The sequence below is a fragment of the Camelus bactrianus genome, chromosome 4, assembly GCF_048773025.1.
Source record: "Camelus bactrianus isolate YW-2024 breed Bactrian camel chromosome 4, ASM4877302v1, whole genome shotgun sequence".
Classification (NCBI taxonomy): Eukaryota; Metazoa; Chordata; class Mammalia; order Artiodactyla; family Camelidae; genus Camelus; species Camelus bactrianus.
The window spans coordinates 30,803,694-30,829,056 of NC_133542.1; the positions used below are offsets into that span (position 1 = coordinate 30,803,694).

At 39.5% G+C, this 25,363-nt stretch overlaps 1 protein-coding gene across 6 annotated transcripts in view; it reads left to right on the forward strand.

Moving 5' to 3' along the window:
• GLIS3 (GLIS family zinc finger 3) overlaps window positions 1-25,363 on the forward strand; it is a 498,554-nt gene that overhangs the window by 55,179 nt on the left and 418,012 nt on the right. For 3 of the 6 annotated variants that reach the window (XR_012506358.1, XM_045504984.2, XM_074361630.1), the window contains exons 1-2: window positions 5,885-6,023; window positions 23,421-23,905. Coding sequence is in view for 5 of the 6 variants with exons in the window: in XM_045504984.2 (XP_045360940.2) it covers window positions 23,518-23,905 (388 nt within the window). In the remaining variant the exon portion in view is untranslated. Of the gene's footprint in view, window positions 1-5,338; window positions 6,024-23,420; window positions 23,906-25,363 lie in introns of those variants that run through there. The other 3 variants (XM_074361628.1, XM_074361627.1, XM_074361629.1) reach the window with 3 other exon arrangements.

Here is a 25,363-nt window from a genome sequence, read left to right on the forward strand (position 1 = left end):
AACTACCAAAGAAAATTCCTCTCATGAGAACATCTCACTGGCTTAAATTGGGTCACATGCCTATCTCTGAGCCAATCCCTGTGACCAGGGATTTCCTTTTCACATCTTATTGGCCCAAATTGGGTTGCATGCTCATCAATGGACCAACCCTTATGGCCAGTTGAATGTCATACATTGATTGGCTTAGGTCTGGATTTATGAGCAATTCTCTTTGGCCAGGGGAGGGAGATTTTCTCAGAGTCATTAAGCCCATTCCGGGAGCTGGGGCTTGGATACATTTCCCTTGAAGTATGTGGGTTGTGTCCCTTATCAATAGAGGAAGCCCCTGGTTGCATATATGTGCTGACTAATGTTGCAATTCCCATTCAGTTTTTGCAGTAACTCAGGTAGCTGAACTGATGTCCCTAGTGGTCCAGGAACCAGCTCAAGCTTTCACAGTAAGTGGTGGAGTTAGAATTTCTAGGTTTTCTGATTCCAAAGTGCACCCTCCTTCTAACACACCCTCCCTGAGTGAATGAACAAATAAATGTATGGTGGAAGCAGAGCCCCCTGCCCTGAAAGAGTAAAAGAGTAATGGTTAATGTGGGAGAATATTTCTCTTTGAAGCCTGGACAATAATATAACACTTCTCTCTGCTGTACAGAACTAAAAGGGAATAGAAGTGTTTATACATGTAAAAATCTCCTGAGTGCTTCAGAGTCATAGGGATTTAGAATTTGTAGAAAACTTTCAAGTGTATTCAAACCCCTTTACAAAGGTATTTGGAACTTGAGGTGAGTTGGGGGAAGAGTCCAAAAAGCTACTGAATCACTTTTTTTCAAAGCTTAATTCTACCCAAAACTTGTTCATTGTTCTCAGTTATCCTGATGGTGTCCTAATGCTGCCCTGCCTTCTTTATTTCCTCTCATTTTTAAAACATTCATTTTCCTCTCTGCATCCTCATTCTGTATTTTCCCTTTTTTCTGTCCATAATTTAGTACAGATATTCTGGGAGGAGAGTGGGGGCTGGGGAGAACACAGGGTGTGATGCAAATGAGCCGGTTTGGAGTGGTGTAAAGGAGGTAGTGGGGTGTCAGATAAGTAAAGATCATCTTGGCATTGGAGAAGGAATTTCACCTTCCTGATTCTAAACATTGCACAGAGACTGTGAATTTTCTTCCACAGGAAATAGGAAGTAATATTTTAATCTTCAGTTAACAGTGAAGAGCCTCGGGGCACAGAAAGAGAATGACAGGTATTTAGACTCTTTTAGAGTATTGAAATGATTGCACATATACACAAAGACAGTGTATATTCACCAATCTGAAAGTAGGGAAACATTCTTTCACTTCCTCATTAATTCAGACATTCACTTAGCATTAATTACTTTCTAGTGCCCAGTGCTGTTAGGCCATGAAAGACTTATGAAGAAATGTAAATTCTGGCCAGTAGAAGGCAGGTATAGAAGGCAGTTACGGCTAAGATGGCATCATGACCGGGTAATTAATTTTACAGTGCCATATTTAATTGCCCAGTTTGGAGTTAAGTGAAACTGGAAACTACCACAGGAAACTGGCTGCCTGTGAAACATTCTGTGTATCTAATACTTTATTTTTGTTTAGGTAAACTCTTTGTAGATATCCCTTAGTAATATGTCAAGAAATATCCTATCAAACTTTGTAGAATATAAGATGCATCTCAATTGGGTGTATATAAAATAGGAAGAAAAATTTTACCAGTGAGAAAAGATAGAGAGACTGTATAGAGTAAAATATTTCACATTTAGGTCAGTTGCATGTGGAGTGATACATTTTAGACTCTGATTTACAGTTTTGACCTTAGAAAGGAAAAGAGGTATGATGCTGTGGACGTAATGAGTATAAATAATAATTTTTAAAAATTGCATGAGGTGTAAGCAGGAGAGTCTGGGATCACTGCACTTGTGGCAAAATTAGTAGAAAGATCAACTTAAAAGTTTTATTAGGTTATCAAGCACTGATAACATTCCACTATTTTGTACTACTTGCTTAGGAAGGTAAAATGGAAATTTTTCATCTTACATATTTATAGTTCCTCTCTTTAAGTTGGCAAACACTGACTTTTTCCACTGCATTTCTACATAATTGGACTCTTGCCAGCTCGTGTGTGTGTGTGTGTGTGTGTGTGTGTGTGTGTGTGTGTGTGTGTGTTAATAGCTAGGGATACTATCACTGGTGGTGTTAGCTCAACTTATCTGCATTTTGGAGTCAAAACTCTCTCTAGATACTTTATAGGAGTATGAACCTGATCATTGTTCTTTGTAAGTTTATAAGTGATTTGCTGTCAGATCACTCAGACTAACACAAATAACAGTTTTCCTGAAGGTTTGCAATTAGGATGTTCTCTCCAGGAGTCCACTGTGTTCCATTGCTATATAGCTTTGAGATTGTGAATGTTCCTATTTTGTACTCTAGCTTTGTATGAGCAGATACACAGGACTTAGCTCTTTGTGCCCTTTCTGGTGCTTATTACTCTTCTTGGAATGGTTTTCTTTGCTTACCAATTCTCTACCCATTCTCTGAAGTTCAGCTTAAATAGCCAAGCTACTTACCCCATGTTTTGTAGTAGGAAATTATTCCTGCCTCCTCCATACTAAGTTGTGCTTATCTGACATTGATCACAAGATACCTTGTACTTTACACACTTGCGTTGTATTCTGCACACATTCAAAGAGCATGCATGGTTATCTTGTAGGGGAGCCATGTTGAAAGAACTAGGGGCTTCTAGACTGGCGAACCTCGCTCTGCCTCCCACTCTCTTTAACTGTTTACTGAGCTTCAGCTTCCTTTCATCTAAATAGGAGGCTGCCAGTGGCTATCTCATATGATTGCTTTGATGAGACAACATATTCAAAGAGTCACCATTTCTTGAGTGTTTGCTATATCCCAGGCTCTGGGCAAATGCTTTATGTAACATCCTCCCATGTAAAATGCCTAAACGTTAACTTTTTTACCCTCAATCCTGGGACAGAGTAGGTACTCACTGAATATTTCTCAAATGAGAACTGGACTTGAGCTGGCAGCAGGGCTCTGTCTGCTGAGTCAGCTGTCCTGAGTCAGCAGTTGAGATGCGTACAACTAATGACTCCAGAGAGGGAAGATAAAACTGGGTTGTAGTTCCCACCTATCTGGCTGAAAGGCTACCATGGTGTGATTCCTAAGAAAAATGGAGAGCTCATGGGGAAAGGAGAGTGTCATTTCTGAACTGCACTATTTCCTTTCCCACCTTCTCTCATTACTCTTCCCAACCCCCACTCCTGTTGACCATTTCAGTCCAGAAGAGGTACAGATCTCATTCTGAGTCACTCCATGGTTATATTGGAAACACTGTATTTTTACTATATCCCATGGAATATGGACATTGCAGATCTACATCCCTGGCCAAAAAAAAATAAAAGTCAGCCAACACATTGTACCTGTTTAGTGGTAAATGTTTTGGGAATGTTAGAAACTCATGAAAATACCACTTCAGTCAAAAATGACATTCCCACCCTTGGGCTTTTATAAATGAAGAGAATTTTGGGGATCTCCAGGTTGATGACTCAGAACTTTCCTAGTGTTTTATTTCCATGAGCCATTGATTAAAGTAGGGTGTAGCACTATATTTTTCTCTTACAACTAAGCTATTCCCATCAAGTGGGAAGTTTGCGAAGCTTCTGCAACCCACTAGGATATAATTTCATGCATCAAAACTATTGTATTTGAAATGATATTTGAGGGACTTTGGACAGGTTTTTTGCAACCTCCACTAAGGCTTCTCTTGTTCTGGGGAGCAGTCTGTACAGTATGAGAGTCATGATGAAGAGAATTTCCTGTGATGCATTGCAGGGTCAGTGTTCCCATCTTGCTCTGCTCCTGAAGGCTGGAGTTAATGAGGAGGAGTTTTTATGTGAATGTCAAGCATGTTGCAATAACTAGCCACAATGAAATAGTCATGGCAACTTCCACCACTTGGTTTCTTTGTTTTTGTGATGTTGCTGCATGCTTCATTTTATGAGTATATTCTTTTCTTATGTGTGGTTGAACCCATCTATTGCCATCTTGGGCTTGGATGGTTGAAGATCAGAGGGAGAAACTGGAAAACTGACAGAATGACATATCCTAAGAACTTATTACTTTATTTCCCTCCCTCCACTTCTGCTGACAAATATTCTGGTGATTAATACTCTGATGAGTTTGTGTCTTTGGGAAAGGGAAAAAAATGCTTTCCCTGAAGGAATCTTGAAAAGCAGATCATAACGAGACATAGGAAGTATTGTGAAAACTGGACTTTTTGGTGACGTCAGTATCTTGGATATAGACCAAATTCTAGTAATATTTCTGAAGTAAGAGAAATGAAAATTGTTAACAATCTCTGGCGAGTCATCTGTACTTGAGGGCTTTTATCTGGATCATAGCATCTACTAGCTGAATGGTAATTTATATTTGAGTGAGAGCCCTGGAATAGAATATAAGGACTGGTGAAATTCGAAGTGTCTTGAGGTATCCTCATTCATTTCATTCAGGAAGGTGAATAATACTATAGAAACGCCTAACTGGAGGATATTGTGTGCTTTGTATAAATTGACTCCGAAGATGGAATTCTGTGCATCCGTGGCAGTACATGTATGGAACCACTAATAGTTGGCCTTCTGGGGCTCTGACCAACCGAAGCAGAAGGGCAGGCGTCACAGCTTAGGTGGAGTATGAAGCTGAGGATGTTGAATTCTTAAAAGAGTATGGTCCACTATATAGATACAACATACGCAGGGAATATGCCTCCATTCCTAGCAGCCCGTGCTAGAATTTTACATCTTAGTAACACTTCCATCACCCTCCTCTCTTCTTTGCTTATTCTTTACTTTAAAAAGTTGCCAAGGGCATCTTCACTTATCCATTTCTGAAGTTATGTGCATCTAATACTGTATATTATTAGAAAGACCCTTTTGCCATTTTTCACTTTTTAGTTTTTCTCTCCTTTTTATTACTGGGTATTGTTTTAAACTTGTTTACTATTTGACATGAACTCTTGTAGAAATGCTAACACTTTTTCGTGTTAAAAAAATAAAAACAACCAAAAAACCCCCCAAACCCAAAAAACAACAGTTCAACAAATAAGGCCCAAGAAGGAGGTGAAGTATCTCTCTGCTGTTACCCTGTTGTGGAGTTCTTCGACTCCCTGGCGCACAGAAAGGAGTGTATGCTTGAAAGCGTTGAGAGAGAGACACAGCTCGGCCTTCGAATTGGCCAGCCTGGTGACCAGAGAGCCCGCCCCCACCCTTCCTCCCTCCCCCTCCATAGCTCACACTCAGGAAGCAGCTGGCTACAGGCCGGCCCTCGCGGCCGCACACACATCCACACTCCTCGCCGGGCCGCCTCCCTCCCTCCCTCCTTCCCTCTTCCCCTCTCCCTGCAGCCGCGTCCACACTGCGCCGCCCGGGCAGCCCAGAGCGCGGCGCGCACGGGCACCAGCGCTGGGGCCGCCACCGCTGCCCCTCCCCGCAGCCCCGTTCGCCGCCCGCAGCCGTCTAGGCTGGCACCAGCGTTTCCCCGACGGAACCCGCCGAAAGCAATTAGCCAGAATCCCGCGCAGGCCCCCAGACGCACCCCCCCGGCCCAGGGCGAGGATGAGCAGGACGGGCGAGGCACAAAGTCGAAACTCAACTTTTTAAAAACAACATGTGCGTGTGTATGTCTGTGTGTTTGCGGGGGGGGTGGGGTGGGGTCAGAATGAGCTGATGCCGAGGGTCCAGCCACCCCCCTTCTGCCTCCTCCTCTCCCTGCCGCCACTGCCCTCGCACACGCGCGCGCGCGCACACACGGCTCTTGGGCCGGGTTTCGGCGCTCGGTCCCCCGGCTTGGATGGGAGTTTTCATTTCCGAAGGAGGCAAAGCCCGTGGAGCGCGCTGAAGGGCTGGAGCCTCAAGTTTTTCCTCGCCAGCGCTGGCCGCCCTCTGTCACTCTCTCTGGCTGGCCGGGGGAAGGGACCCGAACGTCAGGCTTTGTTGTGGAAATCCCGGTTACCTGGTAAGTGGATGCCTTAGGAACTTTGCTCGCAGGCGAGAGACGGGAGAAGCCGGGCGCTTGAGAGTGTGGGGGAGTTACAGTGCTCAGAGACACGAACTAGGGGTTAGAAATAGTGCTGGACGCTGAGCTGATGGTGTTATCGCGGGTTTAAGAATAAGCGCACCTCAACACCCGGATTCTCTAAAAGATCTGTTTACTGAGACAGATAGCAACCCTCAATTAGGAATCAAGCTGTGTTCTTGTCTGTTGCCTAAAAGCGTCCAGTGTAGGAGATGGAAAGGGAATAAACAAGGTTTTAAAGTTTTTCTAATTAGGAAGAGTTTTTTGTTTTTGGCTTTTCCTCTAACCTGCAGGGTCTTGAAGGCTACAAAATCAGGGCAAGTTACAGGACTCAAGGGAATGGTCCTGCACGCCACTCGTGAGTCCCCACTGAAGGGGAACTTAAGAGAAGTGGGACTTGATGGGGTGACGAGAGGTCTCTCAAGCGCACACGGGGCTATAATTGCCTTTTCCAGTTCCACGTGTTTGTGGAGCTCCAACGAAGGCTCTTTTCCACCCTGTGTCTCACCCAAGCCGATATACCTCCCCATTGCTCCGGGAGGTCCTCGAATTGGGGGTGCGTTAGCTTCTCGCAGGGATGGGTCCAGAGACTCGAAGCCGCCGGGTCTATAACTATGACCTCCCACGCCGCAAAATGCGCGGACAGTTTGAGGCGCGCACTCTACCCACCAGGTTTGTCACCTCGCGTTTACATTTTTATGGAGCCCGACAAAATGTCAGCGCTGTTTGGAAAATGTCTCAGTACCTGCGCACGGCTCCAGTCACTATAAATGACCCTGTGTGTGTTTTGAAGTCGCCCGGGGCCGCTCTCTGGAAAGCGTGAGTGAGCAGCCGGCTTTCTCCTAGACTCACACCTTGCCGCGAGCGACGCTTCCAAGTTACTCATTGGAGCTAACAAGTCACCTCGGTGATGAGGAAGTCACCCAAGTGTCTGGAAAACTTGGCCCTGACGGATTTGTCATCCTATGGATGATTCAATTAGGTACCTGTACGGAGAAACTTTGGGAAAGGTTGTTTCTGGCTTCGCAGGTCGCGCCCTCGACTTCTTGGCGGTGTTTAGGAGGCAAGAAGTGAAAGGAGACCAGAGGATTAGGACACTAGTTCGCTGGGGGCTCCGGGCCCTCGCCGCGGGTGCGGCGCTGGGGGCGTGCCCCCGGGGAGCTGCGAGGGAGAGGGGATATGGCTTCCCTCGGATCCGGGCTTGGGCCGGACAACACTCAAGTCTCTGCCTCTTGGGCTTCCCAGCTGCCGGCCAGCGGCGGCGCACATTCGGCCCGACCTACTCGGGACAGGGTTGCACAACAGGAAGCCGGCACGAGTTTGTTTTGCTGCGCTTTCTTGTGGACAAGGCCGAGGGATGGGTCAGAAGCTGCTAGGGAGTGATGGGGTCGCAGCAGCGCGTCCCCACCGGGCTCTGTCGCCTCTGCTCCCGAACCGACCCCCTCGCTCCGCGCCAGTGAGCCCAGGAGGCGCGGGCCTTGGATCCCCTCTGGCCAGGCTAGGGGGCTCAGCAGCAGATAAGGGCTGCCCTTTTCCTGTCCAGCCCCATGCGCCTTTCCCCTGCCCGGCGGGTCCCCAGCACCTCTTTCTGTTTCAGCCCTCCTCCAGGCTGGAGAGCTACCCCCCGCCCCCCTCCCCCCCCAATCTTGATATTTCTCAACCCCTTGCTAGGCTTTCCGGGCATCAGCTGGGCCCTCATTCCAGCGGCATCTAAACGGAATCAGGGGGTTGGGGTGGAGGGTAGTTTCGGAATCTCAGGGACCAGAATCCTGAAATTGTGGCCACCCTCTTACAAAGAGGGCTTTGCACCTTCTACCCACCTACTTCTAGGACATCAGCATCTTCCCAGAATTTGGGTCTGAGGCCCTGAGGCCCTGAGGCCCTGAGGCCCTGGAGTTTGTGAGGAGAGGGGTGTTCTGCAGCTCCCCCCAGTGGACCAATTCCCTTTAGGTTGTGAAAAGAGGGAATCTCAAGTATATACTATAAGGCTATGTGGGATTTGGGCGATCACCTACGGATGAGGAAACTGAGACCCAGAGACTTTTAGTTTTGCCCAAGGCCTCAAAGTCAGTTGTCACAGATGCACGGCAAACACTCAAGTTTCCCAGCACCCAGTTCAGAGAGCATTTCTTGGCCTGAAGGTGAACTCAAGACAAATGCAAAGTCTCATTCTGTCCCGTCTGAAAACTTCGTTGAGTCATGATTTTTGCCTTGGGAGTTAGCCAGATGTCTGTTTCCCCCTCTGTCACATTTACCACTGGACCCCACTTTTTACATAAACAGGGAACAGTTGTTTGTGTGTGTGTGTGTGTGTGTGTGTGTGTGTGTGTATAAAATTGATTTGTATTGGTTTAAAATTTCCCATTCCTTCTTTTCTCCCTCCTCTAAGTTTGCTTATGGTGGTGATGTATGAAACAGGTGCAACCTGCAAAGATTTGTAGAATAAGGATCTACCACAATAAACGTTGTTGGGGGAAATTTTGAAAACATTTAGAGATAGGAGTGTGTGATATTAGATATTATTTTTGCCATTGGGAACCGCTGAAGTTTAAGGATTGCCTTTGAATACATTACAGTTTTCGTATGTTTTCACTAGTTGTTTATGCAGCCAAACTAGCCCTAACACTACCTTGGAAAGAAAGAGTGGGGGTATTTCTTTTCCAGTTACTTTGAAACACCTTTCCTTATTGGTAGTTGAAATCCTTTCCTTTGTTGCTCAAAGGAATCAATAATCCTTCAACCTGCACAGTTAAATCTAATTGCTGCTACAACTCCTTCTCTTCTTGGTTCACCTTAGACTGGTTTGAGAGAGTATCTTTTCTCTGATCCCTGATCCCATCCAATTTCCTTAATAATAGTTTGTCAGAGGTTCAATACTTGGGTTTGGTTGGTTTGTTTGGGAGGAAGTGATCATTATTCCAGAAAGGAAAAGCAGAATTTTGGGGATGGGGGTGGACTCCAGGGTCTACCTAGTGGGTGACATTCCTATTAGGCCAAAATAGGCAGGATGGGGAGGTTAAATAATAGCAAGTTAATGTTTTGTACCAGTCCTGACTTCATTTATGTGGCAGAAAGTGGTCTTTCCATCTTTTCAAAAGAGAGCTCAGTGTTCTCAGTCTTTTTTCTCAGAGAGTTCTTTCCTGCTAGTAAATTAAATCTCAGGACATTCTTTCCAGTGTTGTCGCTCTCATATTGTAGTTACTGATTTCTGGAGTTGGAATATTAATTTGTAATTCTTCCAAAATATAGAAGGAGTACTTCTTGAAAGAGATAATTCAGAAAGTGGCATCATTATCTTCCTTGGAGAAGTCATTTTTCTGTTTCTGTAATTATTTTCTGTAGAGGATATTATATTATAAAGAAGGTTGAAATATAGGGCTTAACTAACTTTTCATGAAGTTTGGTTGGCTCATAGACAGTGAGGACTGAAAATACAATGAAAAATTAAATAAATGGCACATATCAATCTGTGCAATAAAAATGTGCTGCCTTACTCATTCCAGGAGGATGAAACTTACAATAAAAATCTTTAAATTACATTAACACATAGTTTGAATAAAAGATGTTCAAGTTCCAAGTTTTCCTAGTTTCCCACTTACTTTAATTTAGGCAGAGTTGACACAAGAGCCAAGTTAAAAAAAAATAGTTTCTAAAAGTTACTTTTCATTTATAGTTATTACGAAGTATTGACTATATTCCCTGTGTTGTACAATACATCCTTGAGCTTATCTTACACCCAATAGTTTGTACCTCCCACTCCCCCACCCCTGTAGTTTCCCTCCCCACTTCCCACTGGTAACCACAAGTTTGTTCTCTATATCTGTGATTCTGCTTCTTTTTTTTTCTATTAAATCCACTAGTTTGTAGTATTTTTTAGATTGTACGTATAAGTGATATCATACCGTGTTTGTCCTTTTCTGACTTACTTCGCTTAGCAAAATGCCCTCCAAATCTATTCATGTTGCTGCAAATGGCAAAATTTTATTCTTTTTATGGCTTAGTAGTATTTCAGTGTGTGTGTGTGTGTATCACATCTTTATCCATTCATCTGTGATGGACACTTTGGATTGCTTCCACATCTTGGCAATTGTAAATAATGCTGCTATGAACATTAGGGTGCATGTATCTTTTAGAATTAGTGTTTTTCATTTTTGCAGATATATACCCAGAAGTAGAATTGCTGGGTTATATGGTAGTTATATTTTTAGTTTTTTGACAAACCTCCATACTGTTTTAGGTGGTGGCTGCACCAGTTTACATTTCTACCAACACTGTGCAAAGATTTTCTTTTCTCCACATTCTTGCCAACATTTGTTATTTGCTTTCTTTTTGATGGTAGCCGTTCTGACAGGTGTGAGCTAATATATCACTGTGGTTTTGATTTCCATTTTCCTGATGATTAGTGATGTTGAGCATCTTTTCATGTTCCTATTGGCCATCTGCATTTCCTCTTTGGAGAAATGACTGTTCAGTTCTCCTGCCCATTTTTTAATGGGGTTGTTTCTTTTTTTGATGTTGAGTTGTATGAGCTGTTTAAATATGCTGGATATTAACCACTTATACAAAAGCCAAAATTTTTATTGAGATAAAATAAAATACTGATACAGAAAAATACACTTATCTTAAGCTTGATGAAAATTCATCAAGCTGAACACAACTGAATAATTAGCATCCAGATTAAGAAATGGAACAGTGTTAATACCCTAGAAATGTCACTCTTACTCTCTTCTTGTCACTGTGTTCCCACAACGCTTCCAGTCACTGTGTTCTCCTCGAGAATAATGACTGCCTTAACTTATTATATCTAACAGATATAATACGTTTGCCTGTTTTTAAATACCTTATATAAATGGAATAATTCAGTGTACACTCTTGGGTCTGGCTTCTTTCACTGATATAACAACCTTTCAATGGGTCAAATAGTCTGGACTCCCCTTTAAAGTTTGTGTGGACAGTTTGGCTGGCAGAAATTAGTTGGTCAATCATTACTTAGTATGATAGAATTAAGGAAAAACATGAATGAAATAAAAGTCCTATTCTCTATCCTGATGACTGTCTGATTAGGGAGACTAACCAGACATGAGTGAAAGTATACTGTGAAGCCAGCTTAGGGTGAGCAAGGAGAATGCTGAGGAGCAACTTCTACCATGACAACCCCAAATGCATTTGGCAGTCTCTCTGTTAGAACCAACAACTCCCACAACAAAAGAAGTGCCTGGTCTTCGTACTGAAATGTCTACATTTGTTTCGTGGCTTTTACCTAGTATTTTTCATTGTTCACGAGTATGCCAAGATAAAGGCAAGAATAATGTGGCTTCTCAGAAGAGTGGAATAGCATTTTCGTGCTGCTTTTTTCCTAATAGAGAGAGGAATAGATTAGAAGGAATAGATCAGGAAACATGCAACTGTAATTAAACTGGTTCCACGAGACAGAGCATAGGGTTCATGATTGTAAGGTCACACCTTACTTAGACTATATTTATTCTGGCAATATGGGATAAATATAGGATATGAATATATAAATATGTAATTATATGCTTCATTTATGCCATACTTTACAGTATAAAAGAGCAGTACAGAATGATAAATATAAATATAATAAACATGTGCACATATGTGTATATGAAAAATCTTTATTGTACATATAATATGAAAAATATAAAGATATAATATAAAATAATCTATGTACATGTAAGAGCTATGGAGAGTTCAGAGATAAATTAGACATAGACCCCAAACTTAATGAAATTAGAATTTAGACAGGAAGATGAAACACAGGGAAATAAATACAAGGCAATGTAGAAAGTTGTGAGTGTTAAAAGAGGGGGTACATAGAGTAAAATAGTTAACATCTCAGATCCTTCTGTGTACCAGGCACTGTACTAAGTGAGTAACATGCATTATCTCATTTAATATTCTGTAATGCTGTGAACTAGGTACAATAGTGTATGTCTCACCATTTTACAGATCAGGGACATAGCGATTAATAGATGATCAGGGAAGACCAAAGGTGCAGTGGGCCCAGAGGGTAAGTAGGATCTGGATTTAGGGGAAAAAGAGGGCAAAAGGAGGGAAGAGGGGAAAGACCATTCAGGTGGACTCTAAGGCAATATGTAGGATGAACAGAAACAGATCCAATTATGTTCTACTTTGGTAAGAAAATCAGGGGATTTGTCTCTAAAACTGGATCATGAAGGCTCTAATTAATTGAGAGCAGACTTGAAATAAAGAAAGCTGGCAGGGCCATTTTTGTCTGACATCTCTTCAAGGCCAAGAACGGGAGCAACTGCACACTTTTTCAGGTGTAGCAAGCTTTACTGAGCTGCAGATGGGCAGATAGAATTACAGTGCAAGGTCAGACCCTGTCCTATGCTCCTTGATAAAGAGATCAGATGTTCTGAATATCAGTTATTTCTGAAATTCTGAGCCAGATCTATGAAGTTTCGTTTCTAGGCCTACTGAATACTGTGCACAGAAAACTAACCAGATGCCAGGGCAGTGTATGAATTCTTGTTATTCCTGTGTGTGAAGAAATGGATTAATGTTTTCCCAACCTTTGCAGCATGACCAATAGATTCCACTTCTGTCTGTAACTTGACTGAGTCATTCATGTAGGGCTTTTTTTTTTTTTTTAAATAAATATGTTGTCATGTTGGTTAAGGGCCTAGTCATTGTTGTGGACGTTCATACTTCTGCAGTGATGTCAGTGAACATAATTTAACTTGTATAAAACTTCTGTCTACCAACAGCTAAAAATAGTTACATTGGTCACTTTTAAGCAATAACTAACTACACTGAGGGAAAGAAATCACTCAGTTATACATGTGATAGAGACATTTTAATATACTTGAATATTTGGTTTAGTGAGTGCTAAATTCAGTTTATTTCTAGAATCTTCCATAGGTAGATGTTTATTACTCTTTAGAAAGGATTGTGATTTTTAACTTTGCAAATAGTTACTCACATCTGCTGAGTAGTTATTTATACACACTAGATGACAAAGAATGTGCCTTCATTTGCCATCTTTTACAACCTATGTATCTCCTTGTGTGAGGATGGATTTTTTTTTTTAAAGAAAAATCTCCAACCAGTTACTTTTCTTTTATATTTCTGAAGAAGCCTTTGTGTCTTAAACCATAGCCATGTGCTGTTCACTCTGTGCAATTCAGGTAATTAATTCAGTGGTGACATCATAGGGAATGTGTTCATTTTTCCATTTCAAATTCCTCTTCATAGGATCTGATGGTTAACTCATATTAAGAACACATTTGGAAAACTCAATGCTCAAAGGCAGTTATGTGTTAATTTAAACTTTCCCACTTTTAGCATTTAAGAGTGAAGTTTTATTCTAGGGAAGGTCGTTCACCCTCTGCAACAAGGAATTTCTAAAACTGTCAGTCATATTGATCCTGATTCTGTTAGTCAGTTGGCTAATTGATATTTATAGAGCACAACTGATCAATTGATACTAAATAAAAGGCAGAGTGAAGGATAGCAATTGTAGGAGTGTAGCTTTGTGTTACTTAAACCTTATTTTTCATAAAGCTAAAAATGTCAAACATTTAGAATCTTCTTTTCATTACAGCTATATTTTGCTATTTGTTTTACTTTGGCTGTTTAACTCTGTTTGTATCTACAGCTGTTCTTGATAGGTACCTGGGCAGGCAGATAGTCCAAATGCTTTTATAACAGTGGCTTAATGCTTTTTTGACTGTAACCCATCAGAAAATATATTTTTCATTTTACCCAGAACACACTATATACATATAGATACGCAGACATGTATACCCACAAATCACTGAAATAAAATAGTTCTTAACCATTAATATATTTGATGCACATTGATAGCTTCTATTTTATTCTAGTTGGTTCTGTTTCATTAAAAAAGGCTTTCGCCATTGAGTAATTGATTTCAGGCCCACAGTGGATTGCAACCAATTTGAAAAACACTGCTTTAGAAAGAGTACTGTGTTAAACAAAGACCTAGGAACTTATGGCTCATACTCAACTGGGTCCAATACATGGACCAAGGCATGGTTACCTTTATGAACTTACCTATGTTAGTCTTAAAAATCTTTTTGGTTCCAAGTTCATTCACATTTTGTGTGATTTCTTATGCTGACCAAGGAAATCCCTAAGTATCCTCTCCCTTGCCATTTTTGGTAGGGCCACGTTTTTCTAGAACTGCCTGTACTCATTGATGAGTTAAATGACTGAGGCAAAGTTGATGAAACACTTGTAGGTAATTACCTCTAAAAGTAGTGACATTTAGTAAGTTGAGGAATATGAGAGTTGTGTAGACGCGTTGGAGTGTGGAAAGTGGATTTTAAAAGAGGTTACTGATCTTTTAATATTGCCCTCCAGCAGGACTTTTCTGAAAGTTCTGAATTTCTTCTAGAAGTCTGTAATCACTAGAATTGTGTGGAAGTTTCTTAATGCTGCTTTAAAATTTTAACTTAGGATTGACTGACTACAAAATAAATCCCTGCGTTAGATTTGGTTTCCTTTATTTACACTCCCTCCCCCTTCCCTCCCTTCTTCTTCCTCTTTCTGTCCCTCTCTCTCCTTCCCCTCCCCTTGCTTTCCTTAGTGTACTGTCCATATTTACTGCCCATATTTTTAATATAGCCACTAGCTTGATTTTAAAAAGTCACTGCCAGATATTTTACTCCATAAACTTAGGGAAGATTATTTTTATTTTTGAGAAAATTTTATATAAAAAAGCTAAAATGTGTATATCTCTTATTCGATAGAAAGGGATTGGAATCCACAAAACAAAGTCAGGAATTCTATTAGATGGGATCCATAAGTTCATTATATTATCTTTATGGAGTGGTCTTCGGTAGAATGGACTTGAATATTTGGAGGGGACACTAATTTGTCTTCATATTTTTAATTGGTATAACTCAAAGCTAAAGCTGTTTGATTTCATTTTATTGGTGATTATTATTGCTTGAGAATACCTGTCCATCTTAGTATTCAAAATAAACATGTTAATATTCTTGGATTACCAACATTAAACCTTGGAACTGCCCAAATGGCTATATGGTCTATATGTACTAGTTACCAGGTGTAACCTCCCTAAGTTTCCACTCCACATCCCAGTGATGTGGAATTATTTCAGCCTTGTTTCTGTGTAGCTTCTGTTGTAAAGTCTGTGAATCTGTCAGTCTCAGTGAATAAAGTTATGAAACCACAGAACTGATCAACTATATTTTGTTGTTGGTTACTTTATCATAATATACTTTCAGTTTAGAGAAATGATATTGTACACATCCAATGCATTTCCTCTATAATATCCTCCAGCTTCACAGGCACATGTTTGCACTTTCCTTTTGTTAAAATTGCAGACAAGAATAATTTTGATTTATTGGTGACATCTAATATAACTGTGTTTATATTGTTGCCAATAAAATGACTTACACGATTGGTTTTTGTTTATACAATCTTTTCTGGTGAGTCAGTCACCTGTGTTAGGACAAGGTACATTCTGCTTATTAAAATGAACTCCCAGGATCTAAGAACATTCAGCTCTATCTGTCCTTGATTGAATTGCAAAATGTGCTTCACACCGCAGCCGTGCATGAGAATAACTTATATTATCTATCAATAGGCTTTTCATTTCTATATTCTTCTGGCTGCAAAAGCTGTAACTAGAGAAACCCATGGGAATAGCATGGGTCTATTAACGATCAAGGCAGTAATGTTGAATAGGCAGTGTTAATGAAATTATACAATCGTTAACCTGAAGGGAGAAAAATAAAAAGAATCAATAAAAACTTTTTCAGATGGCTGAGATGTACATGTAAGAAGCCAGCCCAGGAGCAGTACATTTGCTGACCAGTATTTTGTGTCTCATTATCAGATTTGCTATTCAGTGTAAGAAATGCTTGTAGCATAAGGAATGGAAAATGTAACAAAGGCTAAATGTAGCCTAAGGAAATGAAATGATGTATGAAAATTAATTATTAACTGGCTCATCAGATGAATTATGATTCTAGATGAGTCTATTAATAATATTTACTAAGAAGGGGCTTTTGGCTGTAAATAGACATTATGGAACTTGTATTTTTGGAATTTTCTTGAATGGGTGAGTTAACATTGTTTGTTTAATCTTTTAATCCACAAGAACAGTGCCTGGAGCCTTGGGTAGAAGGTAGAGTCATGATTTTGTATTTTGATTAAAATCATAACTTTTCCAGAAATCTAATGAAATTATTATCAAATGATTTTGTGCCTTGGTTTCCTTACGTGTTAAGTAATTTCCTTTCTGGCCGAACTTAACGGGAGTGTGCTTTTTAAGAGTTTGCAAGTGGTCAAAAGGAAAGACTTATAAACTCATGTTCACTCATAAAGAAGAACAAGTGAACATTTTCATTGTTTGAACAGAGTATTAAAAATCTAAATGTATCAATATGTTAGACCTAAAGTACCATAAATTTATACTTCTGGATGTTCCTTGCTTTTCTTCTTCTTTTTTTTTCTATTGATAGCCTGGGGTAGATGGAAGGCCAAGGAGAAAGTAATACTGGAGAACTTGATTATGTTTTTAAGTAGAAAGATGCTTTTCTGGTGGAATCTTGCCAGTTAGGTTTTGATACTGATTAGTTGTTATTTTACTTTTTGGCAAAGTGTTGGGAAATTTAACCCCAGTGTTCATTTTTCAAGGTGAGTGTTGTCTTTCAGCACATTGCTGACATGAAAGCCTCCTATCAGCTCTTGCTTAGATGGAGTCGATAGAGATTACTGTTATTTTTGCTTTTGTATCTATGCAATCTCCTTGATTTAAGTGCCATAGGTATAAAGTCTACAGATTTATCCTTCATCATAGTAAATGGGTATTTTCCGTAGTTTTCCTTTTCTTAATTATCTGGAAGAACGAAGTTTCAAGAGAGGGTAGTGATTATCACCAAATTCTTCATTTTATGAATGAACAACTGTCCAGAGAAGTTATAAATAATTTGCCACAAGTAGAACTCAGGTGTCCTAAATTCTATTTGAGTATGCTTTTCCCTCTGACTCAGTGAAGATGTGTCCCTCTTAAAACTTAGCTGTTTATTCCTTTTTTGTTACTAAGTAGACTTAGAATGATACGGGATCATTCAGACTGGCCAAAAATGCTATAATACAAATAGACAAAATTGATTTTTAAATTTTGGTATCTAATGCTTGAAAAATATATTGGTATAATTAATGTGAAAACTGGATTATTAGGCATGTTTTCTCATACAATTTGTTATATTTTTGTCTTGGGGCTGGTTTTCCTCAGCTCACACACCATTGACCTGTTGGTTTTTCTTTATGGTATTAATTACTTTACTTTCTGGCTGTTGCTTTTTCAGTAATAAAATTTAAGTGCATTTTTGTTGTTGTTTTTGCTTTCAACCTAAAGCTATTTAAAAGAGGAGTGTGGTTTATAAAAAAATAAATATCTAGTCTAAGATAGGCAAGTATGAGTGTGTGATAATTAAGTTCTCAGTGCTTTAATTATATTTCCTTCTTACACACTCACCTTCTTAATGATCTAACCTAATGTTTTTATCCAGATTTTTGATGAGAATTCCTGCTTGTGTATGAACTTGCTGCCAAAACTGACTCCCTTATTTTTAAAAACCTGGATATGGGCATAGTCTGCAAATCTGCAGACACTTGTCAGTTGGACCATGGTCTTAGTGGCTCATATTTCCAGTTATGTTGGATAATTCCTCATTTTCAACAAATTGCCAACGCAACATATTTATTTTGCCTTTTTTTTTTTCTTTTTTTGGTTAGTACTGAATAAGTGCTTTCTTCTGCAGGGTTCAGAGTGCTCAGAAAACACTATTTTATCAGTGAGTGGCGATAGATGGGCAATATCATCTGGCAAAGCACAGAGACATTAAATGGCTATTGCCCATAGTCAACCAGTGAATCAATAGACCAGCTAGTAATACATTTGAGTTCTTCTAAACCGACATAGCAGAAAAGGCATTGGAATATTTCCAGCATGAAAAAAAATTTTTACAACTAGTCTGATACCAGGGTTCATTTCTTATTGTTCCATAAACAAATTTAAATAATGCAGATTTGGATAATCTGAATTGGATTTATCTGTTCCTTCTTGGCAGCTTTATGTAGTGAAGGGAAGGACAGGAGTGAGACCTAGGATCATTACTGAGGACTAGTTGGTACGTCAGTATTAAATGTGACAGACTGATAGAAGTTGTCGTCTTCTTTTTTTTTTAAATGAAGATACTGGACATTGAATCCAGGACCTCCTGCATGCTAAGTATGTGCTCTACTACTCAGCTATACCCACCCCCTAAAATTAATTTTTTTAATTTATTTTATTTATTTATTTATTTATTTATTTATTTATTTATTTATTTATTTATTTATTTATATTGAGTAATAATCATTTTACAATGTTGTGTCAAATTCTAGTGTAGAGCACAATTTTTCAGTTATACACTCTACACTGAGCCTCCTGTACTTGGATATCTGATTCCTTCTTTAGGTTTGGGAAGTTTTCAGTTATGATTTCTTCAAATACCTTTTCAGTCCCCTTTGTTCTTTCTTCCCCTTCTGGAACCCCTTAAAATTCTTAATAAAATGGAGAATTGGTAAAGATGAAGAAAACATTCCAGATTTATATTGTTGATAATTTTTGAAGTTCCTAAATGTATGGGCACACAGTCAACTTTGTAGAAGATACAGTGAGTGCTTGACTTGAAAATTAAATACTACAGGGTTCCCACCACTATCTGAAAGTAGAGCGTTCTTATGAAACCTTTCATCAGCTGAAATCGCAAAAAGTGAAGAAGCAGTTACCTTAGGACACAGATTGCTGAGGGATACACAAAATAAATCAAGATAAAGCACAGATGCTCACAGACCCGGTTCAGAGTTGTAGCAGCTTGAAGCTGAGGTGCTGAGTGTAGTTCCCAGGGAAGGAGCTTGTTGGTGCCACTCTCGCTGCTCAGGGTGAGCACTGCCACTGTAAGTGCCTCCTGCAAAACAAGTGCTGAACGCTGTTTTTGCATTTCACCTTTTTTCATAAAAGTGGAAATTCTCGGATTTCTTTTCTTTTCTTTTCTTTTTTTAAACATTTTTTATTGATCTGTAATCATTTTACAATGTTGTGCCAAATTCCAGTGTTCAGCACAATTTTTCAGTCATTCATGGACATATACACACTCATTGTCACACTTTTTTCTCTGTGAGTTATCATAACATTTTGTGTATATTTCCCTGTGCTATACAGTATAATCTTGTTTATCTATTCTACAATTTTGAAATCCCAGTCTATCCCTTCCCACCCTCCACCCCCCCTGGCAACCACAAGTCTGTATTCTCTGTCTATGAGTCTATTTCTGTCCTGTATTTACGCTTTGTTTTTGTTTGTTTGTTTGTTTGTTTTTGTTTTTTAGATTCCACATATGAGCGATCTTATATGATATTTTTCTTTCTCTTTCTGGCTTACTTCACTTAGAATGACATTCTCCAGGAGCATCCATGTTGCTGCAAATGGCATTATGTTGTCGGTTTTTATGGCTGAGTAGTATTCCATTGTATAAATATACCACTTCTTCTTTATCCAGTCACCTGTTGATGGACATTTAGGCTGTTTTCATGTTTCGGCTATTGTAAATAGTGCTGCTATGAACACTGGGGTGCAGGTGTCATCCTGAAGTAGGGTTCCTTCTGGATACAAGCCCAGGAGTGGGATTCCTGGGTCATACGGTGAGTCTATTCCTAGTCTTTTGAGGAATCTCCACACTGTTTTCCATAGTGGCTGCACCAAACTGCATTCCCACCAGCAGTGTAGGAGGGTTCCCCTTTCTCCACAGTCTCTCCAGCATTTGTCATTTGTGGATTTTTGAACGACAGCCATTCTGACTGGTGTGAGGTGATACCTCATTGTAGTTTTGATTTGTATTTCTCTGAGAATTAGTGATATTGAGCATTTTTTCATGTGCTTTTTGATCATTTGTATGTCTTCCTTGGAGAATTGCTTGTTTAGGTCTTCTGCCCATTTTTGGATTGGGTTGTTTATTTTTTTCTTATTGAGTCATATGAGCTGCTTATATATTCTGGAGATCAAGCCTTTGTCGGTTTCATTTGCAAAAATTTTCTCCCATTCTGTAGGTTGTCTTCTTGTTTTACTTCTGGTTTCCTTTGCTGTGCAGAAGCTTGTAAGTTTCATTAGGTCCCATTTGTTTATTCTTGCTTTTATTTCTTCTAGGAGAAAATTTTTGAAATGTATGTCAGATAATGTTTTGCCTATGTTTTCCTCTAGGAGGTTTATTGTATCTTGTCTTATGTTTAAGTCTTTGATCCATTTTGAGTTGATTTTTGTATATGGTGTAAGGGAGTGTTCTAGCTTCATTGTTTTACATGCTGCTGTCCAGTTTTCCCAACACCATTTGCTGAAGAGACTGTCTTTATTCCATTGTATATTCTTGCCTCCTTTGTCAAAGATGAGTTGACCAAATGTTTGTGGGTTCATTTCTGGGCTCTCTGTTCTGTTCCATTGGTCTATATGTCTGTTTTTGTACCAATACCATGCTGTCTTGATGACTGTAGCTCTGTAGTATTGTCTGAAGTCTGGGAGAGTTATTCCTCCAGCCTCTTTCTTTCTCTTCAGTAATGCTTTGGCAATTCTAGGTCTTTGATGGTTCCATATGAATTTTATTATGATTTTTTCTAGTTCTGTGAAATATGTCCTGGGTAATTGGATAGGGATTGCATTAAATCTGTAGATTGCCTTGGGCAGTGTGACCATTTTAACAATATTGATTCTTCCAATCCAAGAGCATGGAATATCTTTCCATTTTTTAAAGTCTTCTTTAATTTCCTTCATCAGTGGTTTATAGTTTTCTGTGTATAATTCTTTCACCTGCTTGGTTAGATTTATTCCCAGATATTTTATTACTTTGGGTGCTATTTTAAAGGGGATTGTTTCTTTACTTTCTTTTTCTGTTGATTCATTGTTAGTGTAAAGAAATGCAACTGATTTTTGAACGTTAATTTTGTAACCTGCTACCTTGCTGAATTCTTCAATCAGCTCTAATAGTTTTTGTGTGGACCTTTTAGGGTTTTCTATATATAGTAACATGTCATCAGCATATAGTGACACTTTTACCTCTTCTTTTCCAATTTGGATCCCTTTTATTTCTTACTCTTGCCTGATTGCTGTGGCTAGGACTTCCAGGACTATGTTGAATAGGAGTGGTGATAGTGGGCATCCTTGTCCCAGATTTTAGTGGGAAGCTTTTGAGTTTTTCACCGTTGAGTACTATGCTGGCTGTAGGTTTGTCATATATAGCTTTTATTATGATGAGATATATTCCCTCTATACCCACTTTGGTGAGAGTTTTTATCATAAATGGGTGTTGAATTTTATCAAATGCTTTTTCTGCATCGATTGAGATGATCATGTGGTTTTTGTCCTTTCTCTTGTTGATGTGATGTATTACATTGATTTGCGTATGTCGAACCATCCTTGTGTCCCTGGGATGAACCCCACTTGGTCATGATGTATAATCTTTTTTATGTGTTGTTGGATTCTATTTGCTAAAATTTTGGTGAGGATTTTGGCATCTATGTTCATCAGTGATATTGGCCTATAATTCTCTTTTTTTGTAGTGTCTTTGCCTGGTTTTGGTATCAGGGTGATGGTGGCTTCATAGAATGAGTTTGGGAGTATTCCCTCCTTTTCAATCATCTGGAAGAGTTTGAGAAGGACTGGTATGAGTTCTTCTTTGTATGTTTGGTAGAATTCCCCGGTGAAGCCGTCCGGTCCTGGACTTTTATTTGTAGGGAGGTTTTTAATTGCTATTTCTATTTCCTTTCTAGTGATCGGATTGTTCAAGTGTTCAGATTCTTCTTGATTAAGTCTTGGTGGACAGTATGTTTCCAGAAACTTGTCCATCTCCTCTAGGTTATCCAGTTTGGTTCCATATAGTTTTTCATAATATCGGATTTCTTTTGGTTAGCAAAACAGGTATTTATGTAGTTCTTTTGTAAAAGTGAACAGTGTAAAGTGAACTTTTGAAAAGCAAGGGATACCTGTACTTCTGATTTTCTAAAATGATAAAGGAAAAAACTCTTTGCAAAAAAAATTTGCCCTCCTTGATATCCTGTCCTTGATGATTTATGGAGCATTCATCTGGGAGTTGAGTTGGAAATATTTGCCTAAGAGTTTGAGTGGCTCATAGAGAAAAAGTAGGAGTCATCCAGTTGAGGATATCTGGCCATTACTACTTTGCACTCAGTCTGTATTTCTTGTGTTTGTTCAGCTTTGACTTCTTTCCATGACTATCATGTCTATATAAAAGAATACAGATTATGACTGTGTCAGTCATTTATTTGGAGTAGTGGCACTTAGTCAAGTCGTTGTATACTTTTTGGGGAGCTATTGATTAAGGGAGGAAAAGGTCTTTCCTAATGATTTGTAACCAGGGAGTGCTGACTGACATTATTATATATGGATGGATGGTGATGTTTTGTGGCCAGATCACTACTTTTGGTTCTCCCTCTGTCACATGAGGAAGGGGGTGGTTGGATAGCAAACAGAAGCTTCATGTGTGTGGTGCATGGTGAATGTACTCACCTTTAGAAACGCTGTTCTGTCCTTGTGCTTTCTGTGAGGCATTTTTGCACAGCACTTTCTTTTTCTAGGGTCTTACTGGAAGGTAAGAGTATTGTGATGTTAATTCTGTTTCCATCCCCATAACTCAGGATCAATATGGGACCAAGACTGCTGTGAATATTTGGATATATGGATGTACGAAGCCTTTGTGAGATTCCCCAGGCCTATATTTTTATCTTTCGTAAATCTACGGACTGTGAAAAAGTTGCTCATAGAGTGAAAAATCTGAGAATTTTAATGTCCTCATAATCTCACTTAGAGGTTATATCTGCTTTTTGTTTACTGGAACCTTCAAAGCACTAGTCTCACAGCTCATGAAGCTGATGGTTTTGGGTTTCCCAAGACACACTGTAGCAAAAGTGAACTAGTCCAGACAGATCCTCTAGGGAGCAAAATAAGTTTCATTTTGCAAGCCGGCACCAGTAGATTGGTTGTAGTTGCCAAGAGCACTATATTGATAAGGGATTGGTGGCAAAAAAAACACAATGCAGTGATCCATAATCCATGCCTACTGTGAATGCAGAATGGGAGAGTGCTTGCCAGTCAACCATGTATGTATTCTATAACCCTCTTATACGTAAAAGACCCATTTTGCTGACGGTGCTTCTTTTCTTCCTGATGTGAATGGTACAGGGGTTGAAAACTTACTGTAACTTATTTTCGTTTTTACTTTTAAAAATGCCTGCATTTATTTTTTTAAACAGGCTAATAACCCACCATGGATAACTTATTGGACTTTGCCTGAAAGGAGTCATTATTGTCATTGGATATTTGACCACCCTGGCTACAGGTTTTTTCAGAATGAATGGAAGGTCATGCAGCATGAATCTCCACCGGGCATCAGGAACCCCTCAGGGGCCTGGGATGGTCAGTGGTCAGCACATTCCTCCCATCCGAGCCCACTCAGGGACTTCTGGCCCATCATCCTGTGGCAGCACACCGAGTCCTGCTATTGGAAGCCTTGCTAACAGCCTCCATCTCAAGATGCCCTCAGGAGGAGGGATGGCTCCTCCGAGCAACATGACTGAGAGCCCCATCCATCTGCCTGCCTTGAGCCCCAGGAGACAAGTGCTCACCAATGGGAAGCCACGATTCCAAGTTACCCAGGCTGGAGACATGTCAGGGACACACAATTTAAAGCCAAAGCAGCAGGAGTTTGGAAGCCCTTTTCCTCCAAATCCTGGGAAAGGTAGGATTGTTTTCTGGGATCTTTTAAATGTGGATGCTTTTTTCTCTTTCTACTCTCTTCTCTTCCAGCAAGTCTTATGGAAAAATACATGATTCAGTGTTAGGGTCAAACTTGATGGTCTCATCATGATATCCAGCTTTGACAGAAAGAATGTGAATGTGGATGTGTGTGAAGGCAAGGGAGCCACATTAGTAAATGTGACACCTCACGGGACTATGAAACAGAATGGAAGATGAGATAGAAAGGTCAGAAACAGGGAGGTAGAGTTTGTGGTGGTGGAGGAAGGGCAAAGCAAGTTTAGAATGATTCTGCCCTCGGGACACACAGAGCTCACCCTGGTTCACCAGGACCTCCATTCTGCAGGCCAGGGAGGAGATGGGTGGCTGGAACTGTCATTATGTTAGTTGGGTGCTAGAATAAAAGTGATTTGGAGGGAAAAGGATTAAAAAGGGAGAAATTTTAATAGCCAATAAAATGAGGAACTAGTACATAAAAATGGTAAAAAGTTATTCTAAGAGCAGAACCTACGATTTTTATAATGTAACTAGTGACAATAGAAAAGGAAATGAAGAATATAATGAAAAGATGTATTTTTGTGCTTATAGAGAACTAGAAAAACTTGTTAATTTGAAATGCAGAGAGAATGCTTTTAATTCAGTAGTGTTTGAATTATTATACATTTTAAATTAAAGAATAATTATTGGAGAATAACAGATTATTTAAATGACAGTCTCTCTATAGAAACTGATGTTGACTTATTGCTAATGATATGTCTATTTGGACTAGAAGATGAAAGAATATGTATCCCACGTAAAATATAGCTTTGTTATGTAAAATAGTACAATTATATATTCTTTTAGATATTTTAAGCATTTAGGTTAAATGTTTATACACCAAATAAAATTACTAGCAGCCCTGTGAATAGCCATTTACCCAGTTAACTCATAGCACATCCAGTTATAGTGAATAATGATTTATATCAGGCAAGTAGCCCCAAAGTTGGTTGTTTTAGTGTTTGTATTTCTGTGTATGGAGAAATTGATATAAATGAGTAGATTTATAAAGAAAATACTAAACATGTGTAACTTTTTTCCTTTAAAAATTTTTTCTATTTTGATCTAGGTTTGGTTTTAAGTTGTTTTATTTCTCAAAGCTATTAATCTTTAGTGTAAGTATAGGAAACATTTTCCCTGGGGGCTGCATCCACAATGCTCTGTCATTGTTGGGTTGCTATGTTCATGGTGTGGCAAACTAAGTTTCTTAATGTCAAGCTCATGTGTTTGTATATTCAGGGGCTGAGGCCAGTGAAATCTTTCAGCTCATGCTTGACTAATGAACTGTAGCTTGCTTTTATATATACTTGTGTTTGAAATCCCGACTGGCAATAATAATGGTCATAATATTAATAACTTTCATTTATTATATCATAACTCAGCATGTACCAAGCACTGTGTTAAG